This window comes from Macaca fascicularis, chromosome 7 (genome assembly GCF_037993035.2).
Source record: "Macaca fascicularis isolate 582-1 chromosome 7, T2T-MFA8v1.1".
Lineage (NCBI taxonomy): Eukaryota > Metazoa > Chordata > Mammalia > Primates > Cercopithecidae > Macaca > Macaca fascicularis.
The window spans coordinates 84019252-84040066 of NC_088381.1; the positions used below are offsets into that span (position 1 = coordinate 84019252).

At 46.1% G+C, this 20815-nt stretch overlaps 2 protein-coding genes across 11 annotated transcripts in view; one reads left to right on the forward strand and one right to left on the reverse strand.

Annotated features, from left to right (window-relative positions):
• The window catches only part of SYNM (synemin), a 30772-nt gene extending 19185 nt beyond the window's left edge, over positions 1-11587 (forward strand). The window contains exons 3-5 of one of the 2 annotated variants that reach the window (XM_005560578.5): positions 2657-2727; positions 5314-7760; positions 8697-11587. In XM_005560578.5, the coding sequence (XP_005560635.3) occupies positions 2657-2727; positions 5314-7760; positions 8697-9005 (2827 nt within the window). In that variant the 3' untranslated portion in view covers positions 9006-11587. Of the gene's footprint in view, positions 1-2656; positions 2728-5313 lie in introns of both variants that reach the window. The other variant, XM_005560577.5, reaches the window with a different exon arrangement.
• Positions 11588-12295: 708 nt separating this feature from the next.
• Positions 12296-20815, reverse strand: part of TTC23 (tetratricopeptide repeat domain 23) — a 115955-nt gene continuing 107435 nt past the window's right edge. For 8 of the 9 annotated variants that reach the window (XM_045396028.3, XM_045396026.3, XM_073996808.1 and 5 more), the window contains 2 exons: positions 15281-15363; positions 12296-14105 (listed from right to left, as the gene is read on the reverse strand). In XM_045396028.3, coding sequence (XP_045251963.2) covers positions 13988-14105; positions 15281-15363 — 201 coding nt within the window. In that variant the 3' untranslated portion in view covers positions 12296-13987. Of the gene's footprint in view, positions 14106-15280; positions 15364-15724; positions 15909-20815 lie in introns of those variants that run through there. The other variant, XM_045396029.2, reaches the window with a different exon arrangement.

Sequence of the window (20815 nt, forward strand, 5' to 3'; positions counted from 1 at the left end):
GCCCATGACTCAGGGGATTGGCATTTCTCACAGTCCCTGAGGCTTGGGGGCAGATTTCCTCCAGCCGCTCTCAAAATAACCAGGTTTGATTGCAGCCTCAGAGAACAGTCTACCCATTTCTTAAAGTGGTACAAACCTGTTCCTTAAAAATGTCCCTCGCAGAGCTTTAGAGGAAATCGTAGTTTCTGGCTTCTCCTCAGAGTCTTGTTGGTGACTTCGCCGTGTAGTCCTGGGGCTGTGCGGAAGGCTGGTGGCTGCCATTGGGCTGGGTGTGCCACCCTAAGCATGAACTCAATGGCCAGTGCCCAGCCGGGTGCTCACGGAGAGTAAAGGTGACATGTGTCCCTGCCTGCTAGGATCCAGCCATTGAGAGGACACAGATGAGGGACAGCTCCTTCTCCAGCAGGAGCTTCTTACTCTCATAGGAGAGCTCTGCAGGGCCATATTGGATGAAATCACAAAGAGAATTTACTTTCATTAGTATGGCCCGGAGGGTCTATCTGCAGGATTTATGCTTTCTGAAATTTGTATGCAATACCATGGTCTCTAGCCTCACTGGGAGGCTTAGCGATATCACAGGGGAGGGGGCTGAGAGCTCAGGCTGCCTGGGTTTGCATTTTTCTCTTTATTGGTGAGCTGTGTGCCCTTGACCAAGACGCTATCTCTGCGCCCCGGTCTTCTCACCTATAGGGCGAGGATGCGGCCACAGGCCCTGGGTTGGTGGTGGCTCCGACTCTAAGTACAGACATGAGAGTGACCACAATGCATGGTGCTCAGTGTTGGCCAGGGATTGTACAGGCCTAGAAAGGGGAGGCCGTGGGGCTGTATCTTGTCTCCTGAACCAGGCCAGAAGCCCCACGCAGGGCTGGTGCCTGTCTCTTGTACGTCAGGGTCCTGAACTCTATGAAGGTTTGGTGATGCTTTGGAATTCTCCTGGAAGAGGAGCAGAACCATTCCCCTTGGAGGGGTGGGGAAGACATATTTTTCCCTGGACAGCAACATACCTTCCGTTCTAACTTGGGCAGCTCAAGGGAGAGGCCCCGTGGTACCCAAGGTTGGCAGCTAAGCCAGGCCGGGAGGATCTGAACTGGAACCTAGTCTTTCTCCCCACACCCTACTCTAGCTCCTCTGCTGTAGGACGCCACCCCTTCTGCTGCTGTCATCCTGGGGTGCAGACCCTTGGAGCCTAGCTTTATCCTGAATGTTCCTCTGATTATATAGACCTCAGAACTTTCTCAGCAGTGAAAGCTGTTTGCGTTCCTGGAACCTAAAATGCTTGGTCATGGGGGTGTGGGATTAATGGGTTGGTGTCCTGTTTCCTGGCTTCTGCCCTGAGCCAAGGGCTGGGGCTCTGGACTCAGGCGCCTGCCCATCCCCCATCCACACACCAGCACTCTGCAGTCACCGCTCCGGGGCGGGCCTGCTGTGTGCACCTTCGGGAGAGCGCCTCATGCCTTCCTTGCTTTATTCCAGCTGCCCACAGGGTTCTCATGTTCATGGGGCTCACCATGTTTAACTAGAGGGATATACAACTCGGTGTAGTTTGTCCAAGCTGCCAAGTCCCTGCTTGGGGGTGGCGTCCTGCTCCATTTTTCTGCCCAGCTCTCAGCCATAAGATGGGCATTTCTCAGTGGGCTCTGGTTCTGGATGCCTTTTGCCGTATGCCGTGCGTTTCTTGGAACCGGAGTTAGTGACTTCACATGTTGCTCTAGCAACTGAGAAACTGTTACACCCAGAGCCGCCAGCAGCCCAGGGGGTCTTCGTGAGTGACTGGCTGACAGGCATCCCGGGCTAAGCCCTTCACCAGCAGGCTGGGTCTGCTGGGACCACTCTCTCCTCAGCTCTGGGATCTGAAGCAGTAGACATGAACAACCTGATGAAACCTCTATAATTTTAGAACTTTGGAGCAGACGTAGTCAAAAAAATCACCTCATTGGGCACTTCTCACCATTTTATTAAAGGAGATAACAGGATGCCAGTTTGGATGAAGTGAGGCCCCTGGGACTGGCATTGGGAGGGTGCTGCTGACGGGGCGCTTTAGCACTGCCTTTTCCATCTGCCTGCCTTCTGCTGCTTTTTGTCATCTCCAGGATGACCCCCTGGAAGGCAGTTTGAAACCGCAGATGCAGTTTGGCTGCCTTACAAGTGTAGTCCCTGCTGTGCTCCTGGTCAGCCCTCTGCAAGCTGCCCCCCAAGCTGTGACTCCAGGAAGACCCCAGTGGGGGGTATAGCTGCTCTGGGGCCCTCTAGCCTGGGGTGACAGGCCATGCCTGGGGCCCACATTTCTCCAGTGCCCCCATGCTCCTGCTCCTCTTCACCCTGGACTGAGAAAGCTTTCTAGAAGGGCTTGGCTCGCCAGTACTGTTGAAGCCCTAGCCTGGTCATTTTGTTCATTGGGCTAGTAGGGGTTGAGCGCCATGCTGGGCGCCAGGGATGTGGCGGTGAGCAGAGCAGGCGGCCTGGCCCAGGTCTGCTGAGGCTGGTGGGTGGGCTTGCAAGCCCTATGGTGCAGCCCTGCCCAAGCCGCCTCTTCAGGTAGAAGTCCTAAAACGTGTGACACTATGGTCATTGGCACATACCACATAATACGTTTCATTAGAGGCACTTCTTACTCTTTCATTTCCTAATTAATTATGTTTTAAAATTATTTTTACAGGGCCTTATTGGAAGGAGAAAGTAATCCAGAGATAGTGGTCTGGACTGAGCACATTGAAAACATGCCATCAGGTAAATAAAAGCTAATGATTTAACTTAGCTTTAAGCATCTGAACTGTCTATTCTGTGGCTAGATAGTAAAGCACCATCATCTGGAAGAACGGGTTAGATACGGTGTTTAGATAACAGGAGTTCATCTCTCATTTAAGTACCAAATAGATTTTAGTTTCGTGTGACATAATTTCAGTTATGTGAAGGAGAATGTTTGGGAAGGTGCGTGATAAACTTGGTCCCCTCTTGACAGGATGCAGGAGCGGAAGGGGCTGATGGCACTGGGCAGTGTGAGGGCGAGGAGGAACGCACATGGACTTGTGTTTCACACCTCTAGAAGAGACAGTCCTTCCATTTCCAGACCAAGGGGTTATGGTTGTTACACCTGTAGAGGGAGGTATGGCCTTGGAGGGCAGGCAGGCAGTACTCTGGAACCTGCTACCCTAACAGGAAAGAGATACGGGAGTGGTTACATTGTTTCCACCACCCTAGGTTGGTGTGGGCAGCTCAGGAAAATGTATCTTGGTGCCTTGAAGACTATCTTATTCAGGCCAAGAGCCTCAGGACAGGGCCCTTCCTTCCTATGGCTGCAGAACTGACATAAGATAATTAATGTTCATTAGAAAGATCCTAAGAAACTGAGGGATAACTTGTTTTTTTAACCTTTTAAAGCCCTATAGAATCTTAAAGAGCTCTGGCTAAGCAAGTGTCGATTAAATTACGTATAGAATGTTGAGTTCACACCTTAGGCAGCATGGTTTTAGTCTTCCTTGTTTCTTTTAGGCACCTCATGGATTTGACACGTCACTGGGTTGAGAATAATATTTGGATTCTAATAATCTATAACTGGAAGGGATCTGGTCTTAGATAACATGCAGCAAATTTTCTTTCTAATTTTGAGAGGAAGTTTGAAAAAAGCAAAGGCGTTCATGGAAGGGTAGGCATTGGTCAGCCTGCCTGGCATCAGTTAACATATGACATCTCTAAAACAAGAATTAACTCCCCAGATTTCAAGATTTACTTAGTTACCTACAGTTTTAACCTGTTGATACCTAAGTTTGGACATCCATCATGTAACCTAAAGAGAGGGGAGAAGGAAGGGACAGGCCCAGGAGCTCCGAGGAAGACCAACAGTCTAAGTAAGCCAGGGCCTTGCTCAAATTTTCCCAGTTGTGATTTGGAGCCGAGGGAGAGCACATGGAGGGGCTAATGGCTGTTGCTGTTAACTTGCTTCATTCATTCATTCATTCATTCATTCATTCATTCATTTTTCAGACTTCTTGAAGGAAATAGAGACTTAATATTTGTAAACTAAATTTATTCTGGAAATTACATATTATGCCAAAAGCTTTAGAATAAAAATTACTAGTTGGGAATTTTTTTATTAGACTTTGAGCTTCTAGATAGTTGTGTTCTGTTGAATAAATGTACAGATATGTTCCTCAGGTAGTGAATTTATCAGTACTTATTAGTGTACTTGTGTTTCTTTTGTAATGTTGCATAAAATAATGTTGGCCCCTTGCCCACTAGCTGATAGACCTAAACCCAGTCTGTAATATTCCATATTTCTTGTTGAATCTTCATCATAAATGAGATGGTTCCTGCACTGTTTCGTGGGGGTTCATCTTCTGGGACTTCTCAGTTGGATCAGTAGGATCCGTTGACCTGAAGAGAGGAGTCTTGTAGAAAATGTCCTGGCCTGGTCTCTTCCCTGTATCTTGGGATTTGTCCAAAGGAGGCCTCTGGCCTTGGCTGCCATAAGGGGGAGAGAAGGCCTTGTCCCCGCTGAGCCAGCTGGGGTGTGGGTAGACACCAGGGGCACTCTCGGGGTGGATGGTGCTCCTGGCTATGTTCTAACCACCAGCTGCCATTCCTAAAGAGCAGTTTACCCTGCTGGGGTTTGGACACCCCAAAGGGTAGCACTGTCTGCAAACAGCCTGGAGCAAAGCTGGAAGCCCTGAGGACTGCCTCCCAAGTTCAGGATCATGACACTAAGACAGACTGGGGTGTTTCTGCCCTGGCTCCTTATCAGATAAGAAGGTTGTTAAGTGTAAAAATAAAAGATCAGAAATCTTAAAAAAGTTAAGTTATTTAATACTTGGCCCAATATGGAAATCAGTGAAAAATAAGAGTGTATTAAATAGTGGAGGATAGTGCTATTTGGTGTTTAATCATGATATACTTTTAATTATAGAGCCCTTCTCTGCTAAAGTAAGTAAATTAAACTTACCTCAAAAAGCAGAAATTAATGATTTCAAAATATGAGACTGTGAAATTTCAGCCTAAAAAAACTGCACCTCTGACCTCCTTGGGATATGCATTGTGCTTTAGGATTAATGTTAAGATGAGTGAGTATTTTAACATCAGTAACTGGAGAAATGCGTTAGGCTGAAGTATTTGTAGTGCTGCCTTTTATTGTAACAGGATTTTGTAAACTGCCAAAAAATAATTTGGGCACCGAATGTAACTTATTTTTATAATGAGCTTTCTGTGGTAACAGTATATATTTATTATGATGGGATGGGATTTGACTTGCAACAATACTTTTAGATGGAAAAGGGTAATGATGCCTGCCATTTTAATGAACTGTTTGTTCAATTTCTACAGAATTCAGAAACAAATCCTATCACTATACCGACTCACTGTTACAGAGGGAAAATGAAAGAAATCTGTTTTCAAGGCAGAAAGCACCTTTGGCGAGTTTAAATCACAGCTCGGCACTGTATTCTAACCTGTCAGCACACCGTGGATATCAGACGGGCACATCTGTTGGAGGTGATGCCAGAGGAGGCTTCTTGGGCTCGGGATATTCTTCCTCGGCCACTACCCAGCAGGAAAACTCATACGGAAAAACCGTCAACAGTTCGACTAATGTCAGAACTTTCTCTCCAACCTATGGCCTTTTAAGAAATACTGAGGCTCAAGTGAAAACATTCCCTGACAGACCAAAAGCTGGAGATACAAGGGAGGTCCCCGTTGACAGAGCTGAAGATTCCACAGTTGCCCGCGAGTCGTACCGGGACCGCCGAGACAATGTGGCGGCAGGTGCTTCGGAAAGCACACGGTCAAATGAGAGGACCGTCATTCTGGGAAAGAAAACAGAAGTGAAAGCCACAAGGGAGCAAGAAAGAAACAGACCGGAAACCATCCGAACAAAGCCAGAAGAGAAAATGTTCGATTCTAAAGAGAAGGCTTCCGAGGAGAGAAACCTAAGATGGGAAGAACTGACAAAGTTAGATAAAGAAGCGAGACAGAGAGAAAGCCTGCAGATGAGGGAGAAGGCCAAGGAGAAGGACTCACCGAAGGAGAAGAGCGTGCAAGAGAGAGAGATCCCGATTAGTCTCGAAGTATCCCAGGACAGAAGAGCAGAGGTGTCGCCGAAAGGTTTGCAGATGCCTGTGAAGGATGCTGGTGGCGGGACGGGTAGAGAGGCAGAAGCAAGAGCGCTGCGGTTCACGTTGGGCACCAGAGATGCCACCGGTTCTCTGCAAGGCGATTCCATGACAGAAACCGTAGCAGAAAACATCGTTACCAGTATCCTGAAGCAGTTCACTCAGTCTCCAGAGACAGAAGCATCTGCTGATTCTTTTCCAGACACAAAAGTCACTTACGTGGACAGGAAAGAGCTTCCTGGGGAAAGGAAAACAAAGACTGAAATAGTTGTGGAGTCGAAACTGACTGAGGATGTTGATATTTCTGATGAAGCTGGCCTGGACTACCTTTTAAGCAAGGATATTAAGGAAGTGGGGCTGAAAGGCAGGTCAGCCGAGCAGATGATAGGAGACGTCATCAACCTTGGCCTGAAAGGGAGGGAGGGGAGAGCCAAGGTCGTCAACGTGGAGATCGTCGAGGAGCCTGTGAGCTACGTCAGTGAGGGGAAACCAGAGGAGTTTTCTGTCCCATTCAAAGTGGAGGAGGTCGAAGATGTGTCCCCAGGCTCCTGGGGGTTGGTTAAGGAAGAGGAAGGTTATGGAGAAAGTGATGTCACATTCTCAGTTAATCAGCATCAAAGGACCAAGCAGCCCCAGGAGAACACGACTCACGTTGAAGAAGTGACAGAGGCAGGTGATTCAGAGAGCGAGCAGAGTTATTTTGTGTCAACTCCAGATGAATACCCGGGGGGGCACGACAGAGATGACGGCTCGGTGTATGGGCAGATCCACATCGAGGAGGAATCCACCATCAGGTACTCTTGGCAGGATGAAATCGTGCAGGGGACTGGAAGGAGGACACAGAAGGATGGTGCAGTGGGCGAGAAGGTTGTGAAGCCTTCAGAGATCCCAGCGTCCTCTCTGGAGGGGGACCTGGGTTCCACTCACTGGAAAGAACAAGCTAGAAGTGGTGAATTTCATGCCGAACCCACAGTCATTGAAAAAGAAATTAAAATACCCCATGAATTCCATACCTCCATGAAGGGTATCTCCTCCAAGGAGCCCCGGCAGCAGCTGGTGGAGGTGATCGGGCAGCTGGAGGAAACCCTTCCCGAGCGCGTGAGGGAAGAGCTGTCTGCCCTCACCAGAGAGGGGCAGGGCGGGCCGGGGAGCATTTCCGTGGACGTCAAGAAGGTCCAGGGTGCTGGTGGCGGTTCCGTGACCCTGGTTGCTGAAGTCAACGTCTCACAAACTGTGGCTGCCGATCGGTTAGACCTGGAGGAGCTGAGCAGAGATGAGGCCAGTGAAATGGAGAAAGCTGTGGAGTCGGTGGTTCGGGAGAGCCTGAGCAAGCAACGCAGCCCAGCGCCTGGCAGCCCAGATGAGGAAGATGGAGCAGAGGCCCCCGCTGCTGGCGCTCGCTTCAGGCGTTGGGCCACCCGGGAGCTGTACATCCCTGCAGGCGAGAGTGAGGATGCTGGTGGGGCCCCTCACAGCTCGGGGCAGCACGCTCGCCAGGGCCCAGTGTCGGCCACTGTGGAGGTCAGCAGCCCCACAGGCTTTGCCCAGTCACAGGTGCTGGAGGACGTGAACCAGGCTGCAAGGCACATAAAACTCGGCCCCTCTGAAGTCTGGAGGACTGAGCGAATGTCCTATGAAGGACCCGCTGCAGAAGTGGTGGAGGTAAGTGGGGGAGGTGACCTAAGTCAGGCAGCGAGCCCGACCGGAGCCAGCCGGTCTGTGAGGCATGTCACGCTGGGTCCCGGTCCAAGTCCACCGTCCAGAGAAGTCATCTTCCTAGGCCCTGCCCCTGCCTGTCCGGAGGCGGGGGGCTCACCAGAACCTGGCCTGGCAGAGTCTTCTGCAGATACAGACGGACTGGGGAGGCACAGCGCATTTGGCTCCAGACAATTTCATGCTGAAAAGGAGATTATTTTTCAGGGCCCCATTTCTGCTGCAGGGAAGGTTGGTGATTATTTCACAAAAGAAGAGTCAGTGGGTACCCAGACTTCTGTCAGGCAACTCCAGTTAGGCCTTAAAGAAGGGTTCAGTGGGCAAATCCAGTTCACTGCTCCACTTTCAGACGAGGTGGAATTGGGTGTCAGAGGAGATTCTGTACACATGGAAGGGTTGCCAGGGAGCAGCACATCCATCAGGCACATCAGCATCGGGCCTCAGAGGCATCAGACCACCCAGCAGATAGTTTACCATGGGCTGGTTCCCCAATCGGGGGAGTCTGGTGACTCAGAGAGCATTGTGCACGGAGAAGGCTCAGCAGATGTGCACCAGGCCACTCATGGTCACACCTTAGGTAGACAAACCATTATGACTGAAAAGAGCACCTTCCAAAGTGTCGTTTCTGAATCTCCTCAGGAGGACAGTGCAGGGGACACGTCAGGGGCAGAAATGACATCGGGCGTTAGCAGATCCTTTAGGCACATTCGACTAGGTCCTACAGAAACGGAAACCTCTGAACACGTTGTTGTCCATGGACCCGTGTCCAGAACATTTGTGCTTGCTGGTTCAGCGGACTCCCCTGAGCTAGGCAAGTTAGCAGACAGCAGCAGAACGCTAAGACACATTACACCAGGGCCCAAAGAAACTTCGTTTACCTTTCAGATGGATGTGAGTAACGTAGAGGCGATCCGCAGCCGGACACAGGAAGCGGGAGATCGCGGTGTGTCTGACCGTGGTGCCTGGACAGACGCGGACAGTAGGAATGACCGGGCAGTTGGCATGAGCTTTAAGGCCTCTGCTGGGGAAGGAGACCAGGCCCATGGAGAACAGGGCAAGGAGCAGGCCATGTTTGATAAGAAGGTGCAGCTCCAGAGAATGGTAGACCAAAGGTCGGTGATTTCAGATGAAAAGAAAGTTGCCCTCCTCTATCTAGACAATGAGGAGGAGGAGAATGATGGGCATTGGTTTTAATAAGCAGAAACATTTTGTCTTAATGGCATCCTGTTGGCGACATGCCAACATCCAAAGGCCTTCACTTTAAGAGGCGGGGGGAGTCTATGAAAATCTCCCCTTTTTTACTTTCTTAAAGAGTACTCCAGGCAGTGTCAATTTCCTTCATAGTTACTCCGTAAAGGTTTCCAGTTAATCCGTGCCTTAAAAGGCACTGCAATTTTATTATTGAGTTGGGACTTTTACAAAACACGTTTTTTCCTGGAGTCTTCTCTCCACTTCTGGAGATGATTTCTGTGTTTTGCACCTGGTCACAGACATGGCTTGCATCTGTTTGAAACTACAATTAATTATAGATGTCAAAACATTAACCAGATTAAAGTAATATGTTTAAGAGTCAACTTTGCTTGCATGTGCTAATATGAAATAACAAACTAACATTTTAGGGGAAAAATAAATACAATTTAGACTCTTTCTAAAAAGTCTTTTCAAAAAGAAATAGGAAATAGGCAGACTGTTCATGTTAAAAAAATTTCTTGCTAAATGATTTCATCTTTAGGAAAAATTTACTGGCCATATAGAGTTAAATTCATGTTAAGACTTGAATGAATTGCTTTCTATGTATAGAACTTTAAAAAATATAGTATTTATGGAGAGGACAGCTGTAGTCTGTTGTGATATTTCACATTCTATTTGCACAGGTTCCCCGGCACTGGTAGGGTAGATGATTATTGGGAATCACTTACAGTACCATTTCAATTTTTTTGGCACTAGGTCATTAAGTAGCATACAGTGTGAATATCTTTTTTTTGGTATAGCCTAAGTTCTGGAGTGGCCAGTTCCTATCAGACTGTGCAGACTTGAGCTTCTCTATACCTTAGCCCTTAGCACTCAAACATTTAATTTCACTGGTGGGAGGTAGACCTTGAAGACAATGAAGAGAATGCCGATGCTCAGACTACAGCTGGACTGGCAAGCTGGGTGTGTACAGGAAAATTGGAAACACACAGTAGACCATGCCTCCTAAAGACGCCTTTCCCAACCCTTCATTCATGGGATGCAGGTCTTTCTGAGCTCAAGGCTGAAAGATGAATACAGTAACAACCATGAACCCACCTCATGGAAGCCTTTTTTGCACTTTCAATAGAAGTCATTGCAGTTGGGGTGTTTCGTCCAGGGCAACAATCTATTAAATAGAAGGATGTTTTGGGGGAAGGAACTGGATCTCTCTCCTGCAGCCCAGCACTGAGATACCCAGGATGGGCCTGGAGGATGAGAAAGGCCCCCATGCTCATGGGCCGCAGAGTGTGGACCTGTAGATAGGCACCACCAAGTTTAAGATACTGGGATGAGCATGCTTCATTGGATTCGTTTTATTTTACACTTGGGTATTGTTTTAAAGTTTCCATCTGTAAAGTGTGGCATCATATAAAAAGAGTTTTGCTAGCAGCACAGCATTTGTTTAGTCCAGGCTAGCTTCTTTCACATAATGCTGTCTCAACTGTACTTCCTGTAACACAGTATCATAGCACTGACTGTAGTGCACTGAGGAATAACAGTCTGAGGTAGCACCACCCTCAGGCAGGCTACAGTGAAGGCACTGGAGGGTCTTCCCTCTCAGATTCACCTGGAGGCCCTCAGACCCCCCAGGGTGCACATCTCCCCAGGTCCTAGTAGTGGCTACCCCAGGTAGTTTCCGGAGAGTGCATTTTCTTCATTGATAAGTGGAGGAGAAATGCAGCACAGCTTTCAAGATGATATTTTAAAAACACCAAGAATCAGAGTATGGAAAGAAAGTTCATTTGAATTGCAAGTTTAAACCTTTGTTGTCCATCTGCCAAATGAACTAGTGATTGTCAGACTGGTATGGCGGTGACTGCTTTGTAAGGTTTTGTCGTTTATTAAAGTGTGTCGTTTTTAATACAGTCAAAGATGTGCTGATTTTGTTTTAACTGTAACAAGTAATGGTTTTTGGATAGATAATTGATCGGTGAGAATTTGGTCAAGGTGACAGCCTCCTGTCTGATGACAAGACAGACTGGTGGTGAGGAGTCTAAGTGGGCTCAGTTTGATGTCAGTGTCTGGGCTCATGACTTGTAAATGGAAGCTGATGTGAACACGTAATTAATGTTATAACCCACTTCTATTTACTTTGTGAAATATCGTGAATCTTAATTGTCATCTGCAAGTTTGGAACACATAACTTCAAGAAGTATTCTGCCAGAAGTATTTATAAGTATGGAATCATGAGCTATTGTTGGTTGCTAAATCTGTGAATCACCCAGGAGTGTGCCCTTGACATTGTGACAGGTCACCCCAAAGCTCCATGTCCTTTAAAACCAGTCACTCTGGGCACAAGAGAAATCAACTTCGTGGTTGGATGGGGCCGGAACACAACCAGTCTTTTTGTATTTATTGTTATTTAGACAAAACAGTACTCACTGAGTGTTTTTCAGTTTCCCACTGGTTGTTTTGATATTGTTTGTTTAAGATGTATATTTAGAATGGCATCATCTAAGAAGCTGATTTTGCTAAACTCCTGTTCCCTACAATGGGAAATGTCACAAGAATGTGCAAAAATAAAAATCTGAGGAAAAAACCCACATTGTTCTTAAAGAGAATGAATATTTTCAGTAGATTTTGATGTTTCCTTTAAACTCTAAATAAAGAATCTACGTGTTTACATGCATGTTTTTAGTGTAGCAGAGAATTACTGGGCAGAATATATATGAAAAGTTCCAGTTTTCTAATTCCTCCCCCGAATCAGAACTCAATATTGGGAGCACAGAGCTAGAAAGCACGGCAGATAGAGCATAAGCCAACTGGCTTGTATTCAGATACACACTGGACAATTTGTGGTAAAAATGTCATCATCACAGCCTGAATGATTAGTGGCAGTAGGGTACCACCAGCCATCCCATTTGGGATGGAGAGGTTTCTTGGGATGTGGGACTTTGAGTGCTAAAACCAGGACTGTCCTGGGCATACCAGGGCATACCAGGACTAAGAAATGGCCACGGCCATTTCTTAGGGGCTTGAAAAAATCGAGGTAGTTTGAGACAAAGGAATAGCTAGATATCTTTACCTGTTTGTAACCTTGTAGCCCTTTACCAAAAATAGAAAAACACAAGTAGCTATAGTCTTCCTCTTTTGTTGAAGTCAACAGAATTGCCAGATGGGAGACATTGAAGGGAACATTCCTAAATTCATTGTTTCCTGGGGTGGGGTGGGATGGGGGCGCTAAATTTTAAAAATGTGTTTTAGTTTTTGTGATTCCAAGATACCCTTCAAGAAATACAGAAAGGAAGAAGTAACATCATAATTAACATTTATTTAAAAAACTCAGCAGGGACTCTCAGTTCAGGCTGCTGTAACAGAAAGCCATAGCCTGAAAGGCTTAAACAACAAACATTTATTTCTTACAGTTCTGGAAGCTGGGAAGTCTCAAGGTGCCAACAGATTCACTTCCTGGTGAGGGCTCTCTTCCTGGCCTGCAGATGGCTGCCTTCTCAGTGTGTCCTCACATGGTGGAAAGAGAGATCATCTCTCTGGTGTCTCTTCTTATAAAGCACTAATCCCATTTATCAGGGCTCCACCCTCATAACCTAATCACCTCTCCAAGGCCCCATCCTCTAGTACCATCCGTTTGGGGATTAGGGCTTCAGTGTGGATTGGGAGCATATGAACATTCACCCCTTAGCAGACTTCACCCATGTCAACTAGATAGGAGACACGGTGAGTAATGACCACATCTTACACCTTTTTAGCACACTGCTGATGTCCGACAGGCCTGGGTGTGGGACCAGTGTGTACCAGCAAGCATGGTCTGCAGGGTCAGCTGTCACGCTCCTGAGGAAGACAGTGGACCCTGCTTCTCTCCACCCTGTCATGGCTCTATTAAGTTTCTTTTCCCCATCAATACTGGAGGTGGTGCCCTGCACAAATGGCCCCAGGGTGGTTCGGATGTCCCACTGGGGGCTGGAGGGGAGGGCCCTGTGCTGCAGTCTGCTGTCATCTTAGCACTGGCCTGCAGCCTCATGGCCATAGGGGAGGGAGGGGAAGGGACGGCACTGCCTACACCTGCACCCCTACCCCTGTGTGTTCAGTCCACCTCGATCTGGCACTGGATCTTCTTGTTGACATCGTGGAGAAAGGCGCTCAAAGCTTCCTGTTCGACTTTGCCATCCTCACACGACTATGGCCTCCTTCCAGGAGGCTGAAGACTACTGTGTACACGATAGTGTGCCAACTCAGGAAGCAGCTCCAGGTGGCGTCCAGGTTTGTCCTGCCTGCAGTGGAGGCCACAGGAGGGATGCGAAGCAGCAGGGAGTCTGCGGTCCTCCCCTGGCAGCCTCCTGCTAGCCTTTCTTTTCACTCCCTTAGACCTTCCCCCCTGGACCCAGGCCAAGTCAGGTGTGTTGGCCTCCTGCCCCTCCTACTGGGCTCTTTCCCAAACCCCTTTTCAGGCTTCAAGGAACTCTGAGGCAGGCTGCACTTTGAAGACACATGCTGACACCAGCGCGTTCAGGTTTCCCTTTATTAGCGTTTTCTTCTCATGTTATTCTCAATCCCTATTAGCCTCCTATAAGAAAGGGCTTCCTTCTTGAATTTCACTGTTCCAGATCTGATTCCAGACCTATGCAAGGAGCTGTGTGTACAAGCAGATGTCGGGCTGACTCCTGCACAGGGTGCACCAAACTTTTGAAGAGAAGTTTTTCAGCCACAGTAGTGCTGATGGGTAAAAATTCTTTGTTGGCAAGAAAAACCACTTAGGTGATAGAAAGAAAACTGCTTTATAGCATATATCACCCTGAAGGGCATCCACTGTCAAAATGTGGCCAATGGGAGGCTTACGGTCTCACTGTTGCACGTTGGGGCCAGCAGTTGGCCTTGGAAGTCTGTATCCTGACTGTTGAATTCCATTTTCTAGGTGGAGACAGATTTATACAGCACCCTAAATGACAGTGCCCAGGAATGTCCTAGGCTTTTTCAGGGTGGGGGTGTCAGTCTGCTGTTGTGCCGGGCCGGGCCTTCGCCAGCATGGTGTCCTGAGGGATGCTGGTGCAGAAGACCACTTTGGCTTTCGATGCCTGCCTTGGCTTCGCAGCAACCTTGGGGGCCCTGCAGACAAGCAGAAGTTGGAGTGATTGTGGTGCCCCTCAGCCCCCACACCGTTCCCATCCAGCCTTTGCTGCCCAGCCGGTGCCCAGACCTATTTATGAGAAGCCTTGGGAGGGGCTGTAAATGAGAGGAGAATTGTAGCACAGAGCATAAAATGAGATGTTTTCCTTCCATCTTTTATTTTTTATTAATTTTTGTTTTCAAACAGAGTATCACTCTGTCACCCAGGCTGGAGTGCAGTGGCCCAATCTCGGCTCCCTGCAACTTCCGCCTCCCAGGTTCAAGCAATTCTTGTGCCTTTCAACTTCCTGAGTAGCTGGGATTACAGGCACATGCCACCGCACCCAGCTAATTTTTGTATTTTTAGTAGAGACAGGGTTTCGCCGTGTTGGCCAGTCTGGTCTCAAACTCCTGGTCGCAAGTGATCCACCGCCTCGGCCTCCCAAGGTGCTGGGATTATAGGCATGAGTCACCTCGCCCGGCCCCGCCCATCTTTTAAAATCACCTGTGACCATCCCCACTGAGCTGAGGCACTCAACCCTTAGCTGTCTTGGTGAGCAGGACATGGGTGAGGAGGATGGTCAGGGTTGCGCTGGAGGCCTCCCTGGCTCGCCTTCCCTGCTGGCCAGGTTTTCTCTGCTCCAGGCTGTGGCCCTGTTTCCCTGAGCACAGACTCGGGCAGCCCTGGGGCTGCTCCCTGTGAACCAGGATTTGTGAGGTGGGCCCTCCACAGCAGAGCGCTGGGCCTCTGCTCAGGGGCTGAGAAAGGACGTGGTGGGCCAGCCTTTAAGGTCAAGTCAGTGAACTCTCCAGCTGCAGTCCTGACAGGCATCTGAGGGCAGAGGGAAGCCAGAAGCAGGGCTGCAGGAGGCCACAGGAATTCCTGGGGCCCTCCCCCTGCAGTGGGTGCCTTAGCCTGCAGGGGCTGGTCTGCAGGAAGACAACATCCAGCATATATTTCTGACTTAAAGGATGAATTAAAAAAAAATATCTGGGCAAGGAATTTATTTTACAACTTGGGTTTCAAAGGAACTTGTCCTTTATGGAAGTTATGGGAAGTCAGTAAAACATTCCAGAGAAGGTTCCACAGAACCTTCTAGAACCAGCTTCCTCTTGAGCTTCTGAATGGAAAGGGAATGAGATACTCAGAGAAAGTGTGAGGGAAGCCAACTCACGTGGAGAAGATGCCCATGGCCTGCTGGGTGGCTAGAGTCCTTTTGTCCTGTGGTCCGTATAAGAGGGTCTGGATCTGGAGACACTAGAACACCAAGCAGCTATCATAAGGCTACGGAAATGTCGCTGAGAGCAGGAAAATAAGGTCTCCCTTGAATGAGAGAAAGATCACTTCATTCTTAGACCCTGCTGTTATGGAATTACCACGTTCTTGGGGTTTCTCCTAGTGACTGACCTTTGATTTGGATGTTCTGAGGGATCTAGGCAAAAATGAACAGTTTTAGCACTATTTCACAAAACTCTCTGTGACTTATCTGTATGTAAACAATATATTTAAAAGTAGTATTTTTAAAAATAAAGGCAAGAACCTTGGTACTGACCAGAGCATGGGCTCTAGTTTCTATTTTTAAATGTGGCCCTTGCTATAGCCTGGAAAAGATAATAGATTTTTTTTTTTTTTGTAAACACATACTTTTATTAATACATGGGCTTTCTATACTGTTTACTACACAGCAATGTCTTAGTTATTAGGAGTCAAATACTCAGCTTATGGATTATCCAGGGCTGGCTTTGGCTTGATTTCTCCCTTCTGCTTACTTTAAGTCTTGCCATTTGATTGCTCGTCCTAGGCTAGGGCAAATCGAGGAGAGGAGAAAGATTAAAGCTGTGCCAAAAATGGCCAGAATCATTTTGAGAAAGAATGAGGTGCAGGAACTTGCTTTACTGGATGCCAAGACCCTTTTATTTTTTATTTTTTTAATAAAGTAAGACAGCACGTTAGCCAGGGTAGACAAAAAGACCAGTGGACAGGGCAGAGAGCCCAAGCCTTGACAGATGACAGAACTGACCTTGCAGGGTTGGTGAGGAAGAGGTGGGCTAGTCAATAAATGGTACTGGGACCGCTGGTTTTCCAAACAGAAGAAAATGGATCACTACCCCAAATCAAACACAAAGATTAAGCTCAAGAAAGATTTAAAGGACTAAATGTGAAATGCAAAACTTGGAGCTTTTAGATGAAAATATTGGATTTTTTTTTTTTTTTTTTTTACGGAGTCTCACTCTGTCGCCCAGGCTGGAGTGCAGTGGGGCGATCTTGGCCCACTGAAACCTCCACCTCCCGGGTTCATGTGATTTTCCTGCCTCAGCCTTCTGAGTAGCTGAGATTACAGGCACCCGCCACCACAGTTGGCTAATTTTTGCATTTTAATTTTTTAATTTTCCTAATTCTTTTTTTATAATTCTTATTTTTTTAAATTATACTTTAAGTTCTAGGGTACATGTGCACAATGTGCAGGTTTGTTACATATGTATCCATGTACCACGTTGGTGTGCTGCACCCATTAACTCATCATTTACATTAGGTATATCTCCTAATGCTATCCCTCCCACTTCCCCCCACCCCAGGACAGGCCCTGGTGTGTGATGTTCCCCATGAAGTTTCACCATGTTGGCCAGGCTGGTCTCAAACTCCTGACTGCAGGTGATCCACCTGCCTTGGCCTCCCAAAGTGCTGGGATTATAGGAGTAAGTCACCATGCCCGACCGGAAAATATCTTTATGATCTTGAGGTAGGGAAGTATTTCTTAGACAAGATCTGGACAAAGCAAAAGTGAAAGACTGATAAAGTGTAACTATATGAAAACCTAAAATATTTGTGCACCAAAATTCACCATAAGCAAAGTAGACAGACAAACCATGCTGAGAAAAGATTCTTGCAGTGTACAGAAATGAGGAAGGTTTAACATTCGGAATACATGAAGAATTCCTATAAGGTAATGAGAAATACCAAACCAAACCAAAACCTCTCAATAGAATAACAGTCAAAAGATATAAACAGATTATTCAAAGAGTTGAAATCTGATGAAATAAACATGCTTAATCTCATTAATAACCAGAAATACAAACTACAACTTCAATAAGGTAGGTACCATTTCACCCATCAGCCTGCAAAAACTACCAAGCTTTGTTAAAGATACAAAGCAACAAGAATTCTTTTACATATTGATAGTGGGTATTCAAACTGTTATAGTCCCTTTGTAAAACAATTTAGCAATATTTAGTAATGAATATGTAATTTGTGATATGTATATATGTATGTGATATATAAATGTTTGATATATGTATGTGTATATATAACCACATACATGAATCTCATGATTACAAAGTCAAGGGGAAAAAGAAAACTACAGATGAATGCACATGATATATATTATAATTTATATGAAGTTTTAAAACATGCAAAACAAAACTATAGTAAAATAAGAGCATGGGAATGATACCAAATTAAAAAAAGTAGCTATCTGGGGATGGGGTACAGGGGACTTCAACTGGATGGGTCATGTTTTATTTCTTATATTGAATAGTGAGTTCAAAAGTCTTTGTTATGTTATCCATACTTTTCTGCATAACTGAAATATTTCATAATATATTTTTTAAAAATTGGATGAATTGTGCTACATGGTAATAGCTTGAGTAAAAAAAAAAGTGTGAGGGTTTGGGGACTTACTACTGAAGGCTGTTTATTCATTCTGATCTGCCAACCATTTTTAGGTCTTCAAGAAAATTAAAATGCAAGCAGCCAAATGCCTTTGTCTTTATAAGCTGTGGAAACTATAAAAACTGTCTGAATGTTTCAGTGTGAGGAATTGAGAATGTGTTTTTCGAATCTGAGAATGTGGTTGTCCTTTGAAAAAAGTAACTATCATATGAGAATATGACAGGATTTTTTAAATAACAGAAAATATTCACTATTTCTTAGTCATTTGACTAAGAAATATACGGTATCAAGTAGTAGTAAACGCTGCTTGTTCTTTTATTTAATGCATAATTCAAATCCTACAAAGGCAAGGATCCCTGTCCCTCTGTCCAACAAGCCCTTGACTTTCTAAATCTGCACAGGGACCTTGGCCTGGCCTAGGCAGTGGGCTGAGCTGCTCATTCCATGGGGTTGAGCCAACGTTGCTTTAATGCTTTAGGTTGTTGTGACCCTAGAAATGTAGGAACTTTGACTAAGCTCCGTTGCTTTGAGGGGAGGGGATGGGGACATGTTTTTGATACCCATGGTACCTGATGAAAACCCTTCCAGCACCCTGCTTGGGTGACAGCTATTGGAAGCCTGGGCACACTGGGCCTGGCAGAGGAGGTGGCGCTCAGAAAGGGCCACAGAGCAAGAGAGGCAAGATGCTTCCCCCCACTGTCGCCCATCAGTGAGAGGCCCCTCTCTCTAGCGTTAACACTTCTTACCCAGAATAGACTTTATTTTGCCCAGAAATACCTTCACTCAGTGTAAAAGATCAGGGCTATTTTTAGAGCCACCCAGTCTTCCCTGTGTTTATATATTTATGATTGCCTCCGATGCAGCTCATTTTGAGAGGTGATGTTGTCACTGCTTGTCGTTAATTCATTCACTGTGGCATTAGAGTTACTGACACTGTAACAATTAGTTGAGACAGTCTGAGGTCTCAGTTCACTCTGCCTTAACAGATTGCCTTCAAAATCTAATATTCTGGAGGAATTTCCATCCTACCCCTTTGGTGATTGAAGCTGCTTCTCCTTGGCCCCTCATTCTCTAGGGATAGAAATACACTGTTCGCTGAATATGCACGAATCCCTGGGAAGAATGAGAAGGCAACTGACAGTGCTTATTCAAATTATCAGTGGGTCTACTAACCATCCCCACTTGTTACAAACCTTTGTGCTGATCATTTTCACTACTATGTTCGTAGAGAGAGTGGAGTTGAGAGAAGATTATGGTTGGGTCAAGAGATCCTTTCCAGTAATCAAGCCCTGAAGAGAGGAGCCCCATCCTTACCCTACCCCTAGACCTTTGTCAAAACTCAACTCTTCCTGGTATTAATATATTTTTTTTTCCCTAAGGTTACTTATCCTTACTAAGGAGATTTGCCCAAAATTCCAGCTGAAGTGAAAAGAGATGCAAAGGGGTGTCAACTAGGAGACAGAAACAGATCCTCAGCCCCTCACTAATCCCTTGTGTGATTACAGTGTAAGGTCAGGCACCAAGGCTGGAAAAAATGGTCATCCATTAACTAAACTACTCTTCCAAAGATAGCTTTTTAAAACAGCAAAATAACCCATTATGGACTTCTACTAGAAAATGTTTTATATAGTTATGTATTTATCTAAGAAACATAAACTGAATTTTTCAACATTCAGCTGTTCTTAGCTAAATTTACTTAAGCATTTTTGTGTGAAGTAGGTGTTTTGATTCTTTTGTTAAAAACATAGGCATTGACAGAGAGGAAGTCAATAAATGTTAATTGAACCTACTGGAGCCAGGCATTGTAAACATGTCGCTGAGCTAAGTAAAGAACTCGCCAAACCTTGACAGTAGAACATTCTCCACTATAAATAAAGGTACTCTGTGCTCCCCAGATTCTTCTGAGAGGCAGATATGCTCCTCCTTGAAATGAGCCAGTAAGGGGTTTCTCACTTTTCTTTAAAGTGAACAATAAACTGAACTCCTGAGTGTCCAGATGAATTTTAGGAGCCATTCCTTACATTCTCTTTGATTTTATATGCAGGGTTGTGAGAAGTCACTTGTGTTTCTATTGTTCCTTAAATACCAAACAGGGAGCTTTTCTTTCCCTTGCAAGAAGACAAAAGGGAATGTCTGCTTTTATACCAGCCTGCAGGCTGTCCCTAAATGGGGCCATGTTTGTCTTGCTCACCACTGTGTTCCAGGGCCTTGCACAACCCCTGGCACACAAGCAGATGCAGTAGTTGTTAAGTGAGTGAATGATTAGGACAAACACGTAAGCTGGGGAAATTCTTATATGGAGTCTAGACTCCTTAAGACACAGTTGGACCCTAGGGTTCCAGTGGCTCATCAGTTATTAAAAACCTCAGCTAGGGAAGTCCCACTGGGTATGTGGTGTTAAAAACCCTCGAAATTACAGTCCAGCCTTCAATAGGAGAAAGACGGCTGTTCACTATTTGCTGCTTACTCTTAGGACTCATTCGGAAAGCTGGGGTAGTTAAGAGACAATCTTAAGCATTTGATGCAAACTCTCAGAATTCTTTTTGATATGACTTTGAGGTTTGAAAGCTGGGAGTCTAAGGAGCCCAGGAGCCAAGAAAGCTGGGATAGGTGCTATCAGTTAGCCATCTTCCTAGCTGTGGTGCCTTTGAGCTAACACCCTTCCCAGTGTGGACAGAGGGGTGGCTCAGTGGCAGCTATGGCATCAGGGTTGGGTGACTCACTATACTGTCATTTAAAAACCCACAGTAATTCAATACCCAAACTCAGGAAGAATATTTTCTGTTTTAGGGGGATCTGTGAAAATGTGCAGTTGTTACTGAGGGCCATTTTCATAGCAGCATCCTGCAGAAGTAGATTGGTGGTATCTCCCTTCCTCCCTTAACCTCCTGCCTAAGGTCCCAGAATTGCATCATAACTTCTATTGAGGAATTTCAGATGATGAAGGTACCGATGGAACACCTCCTATTCATTAATGGAGACAGTGCAGCAAGGACTGCAACTAAAGGGTCATTTAAGTTACAAGGCTACATGACTCCGT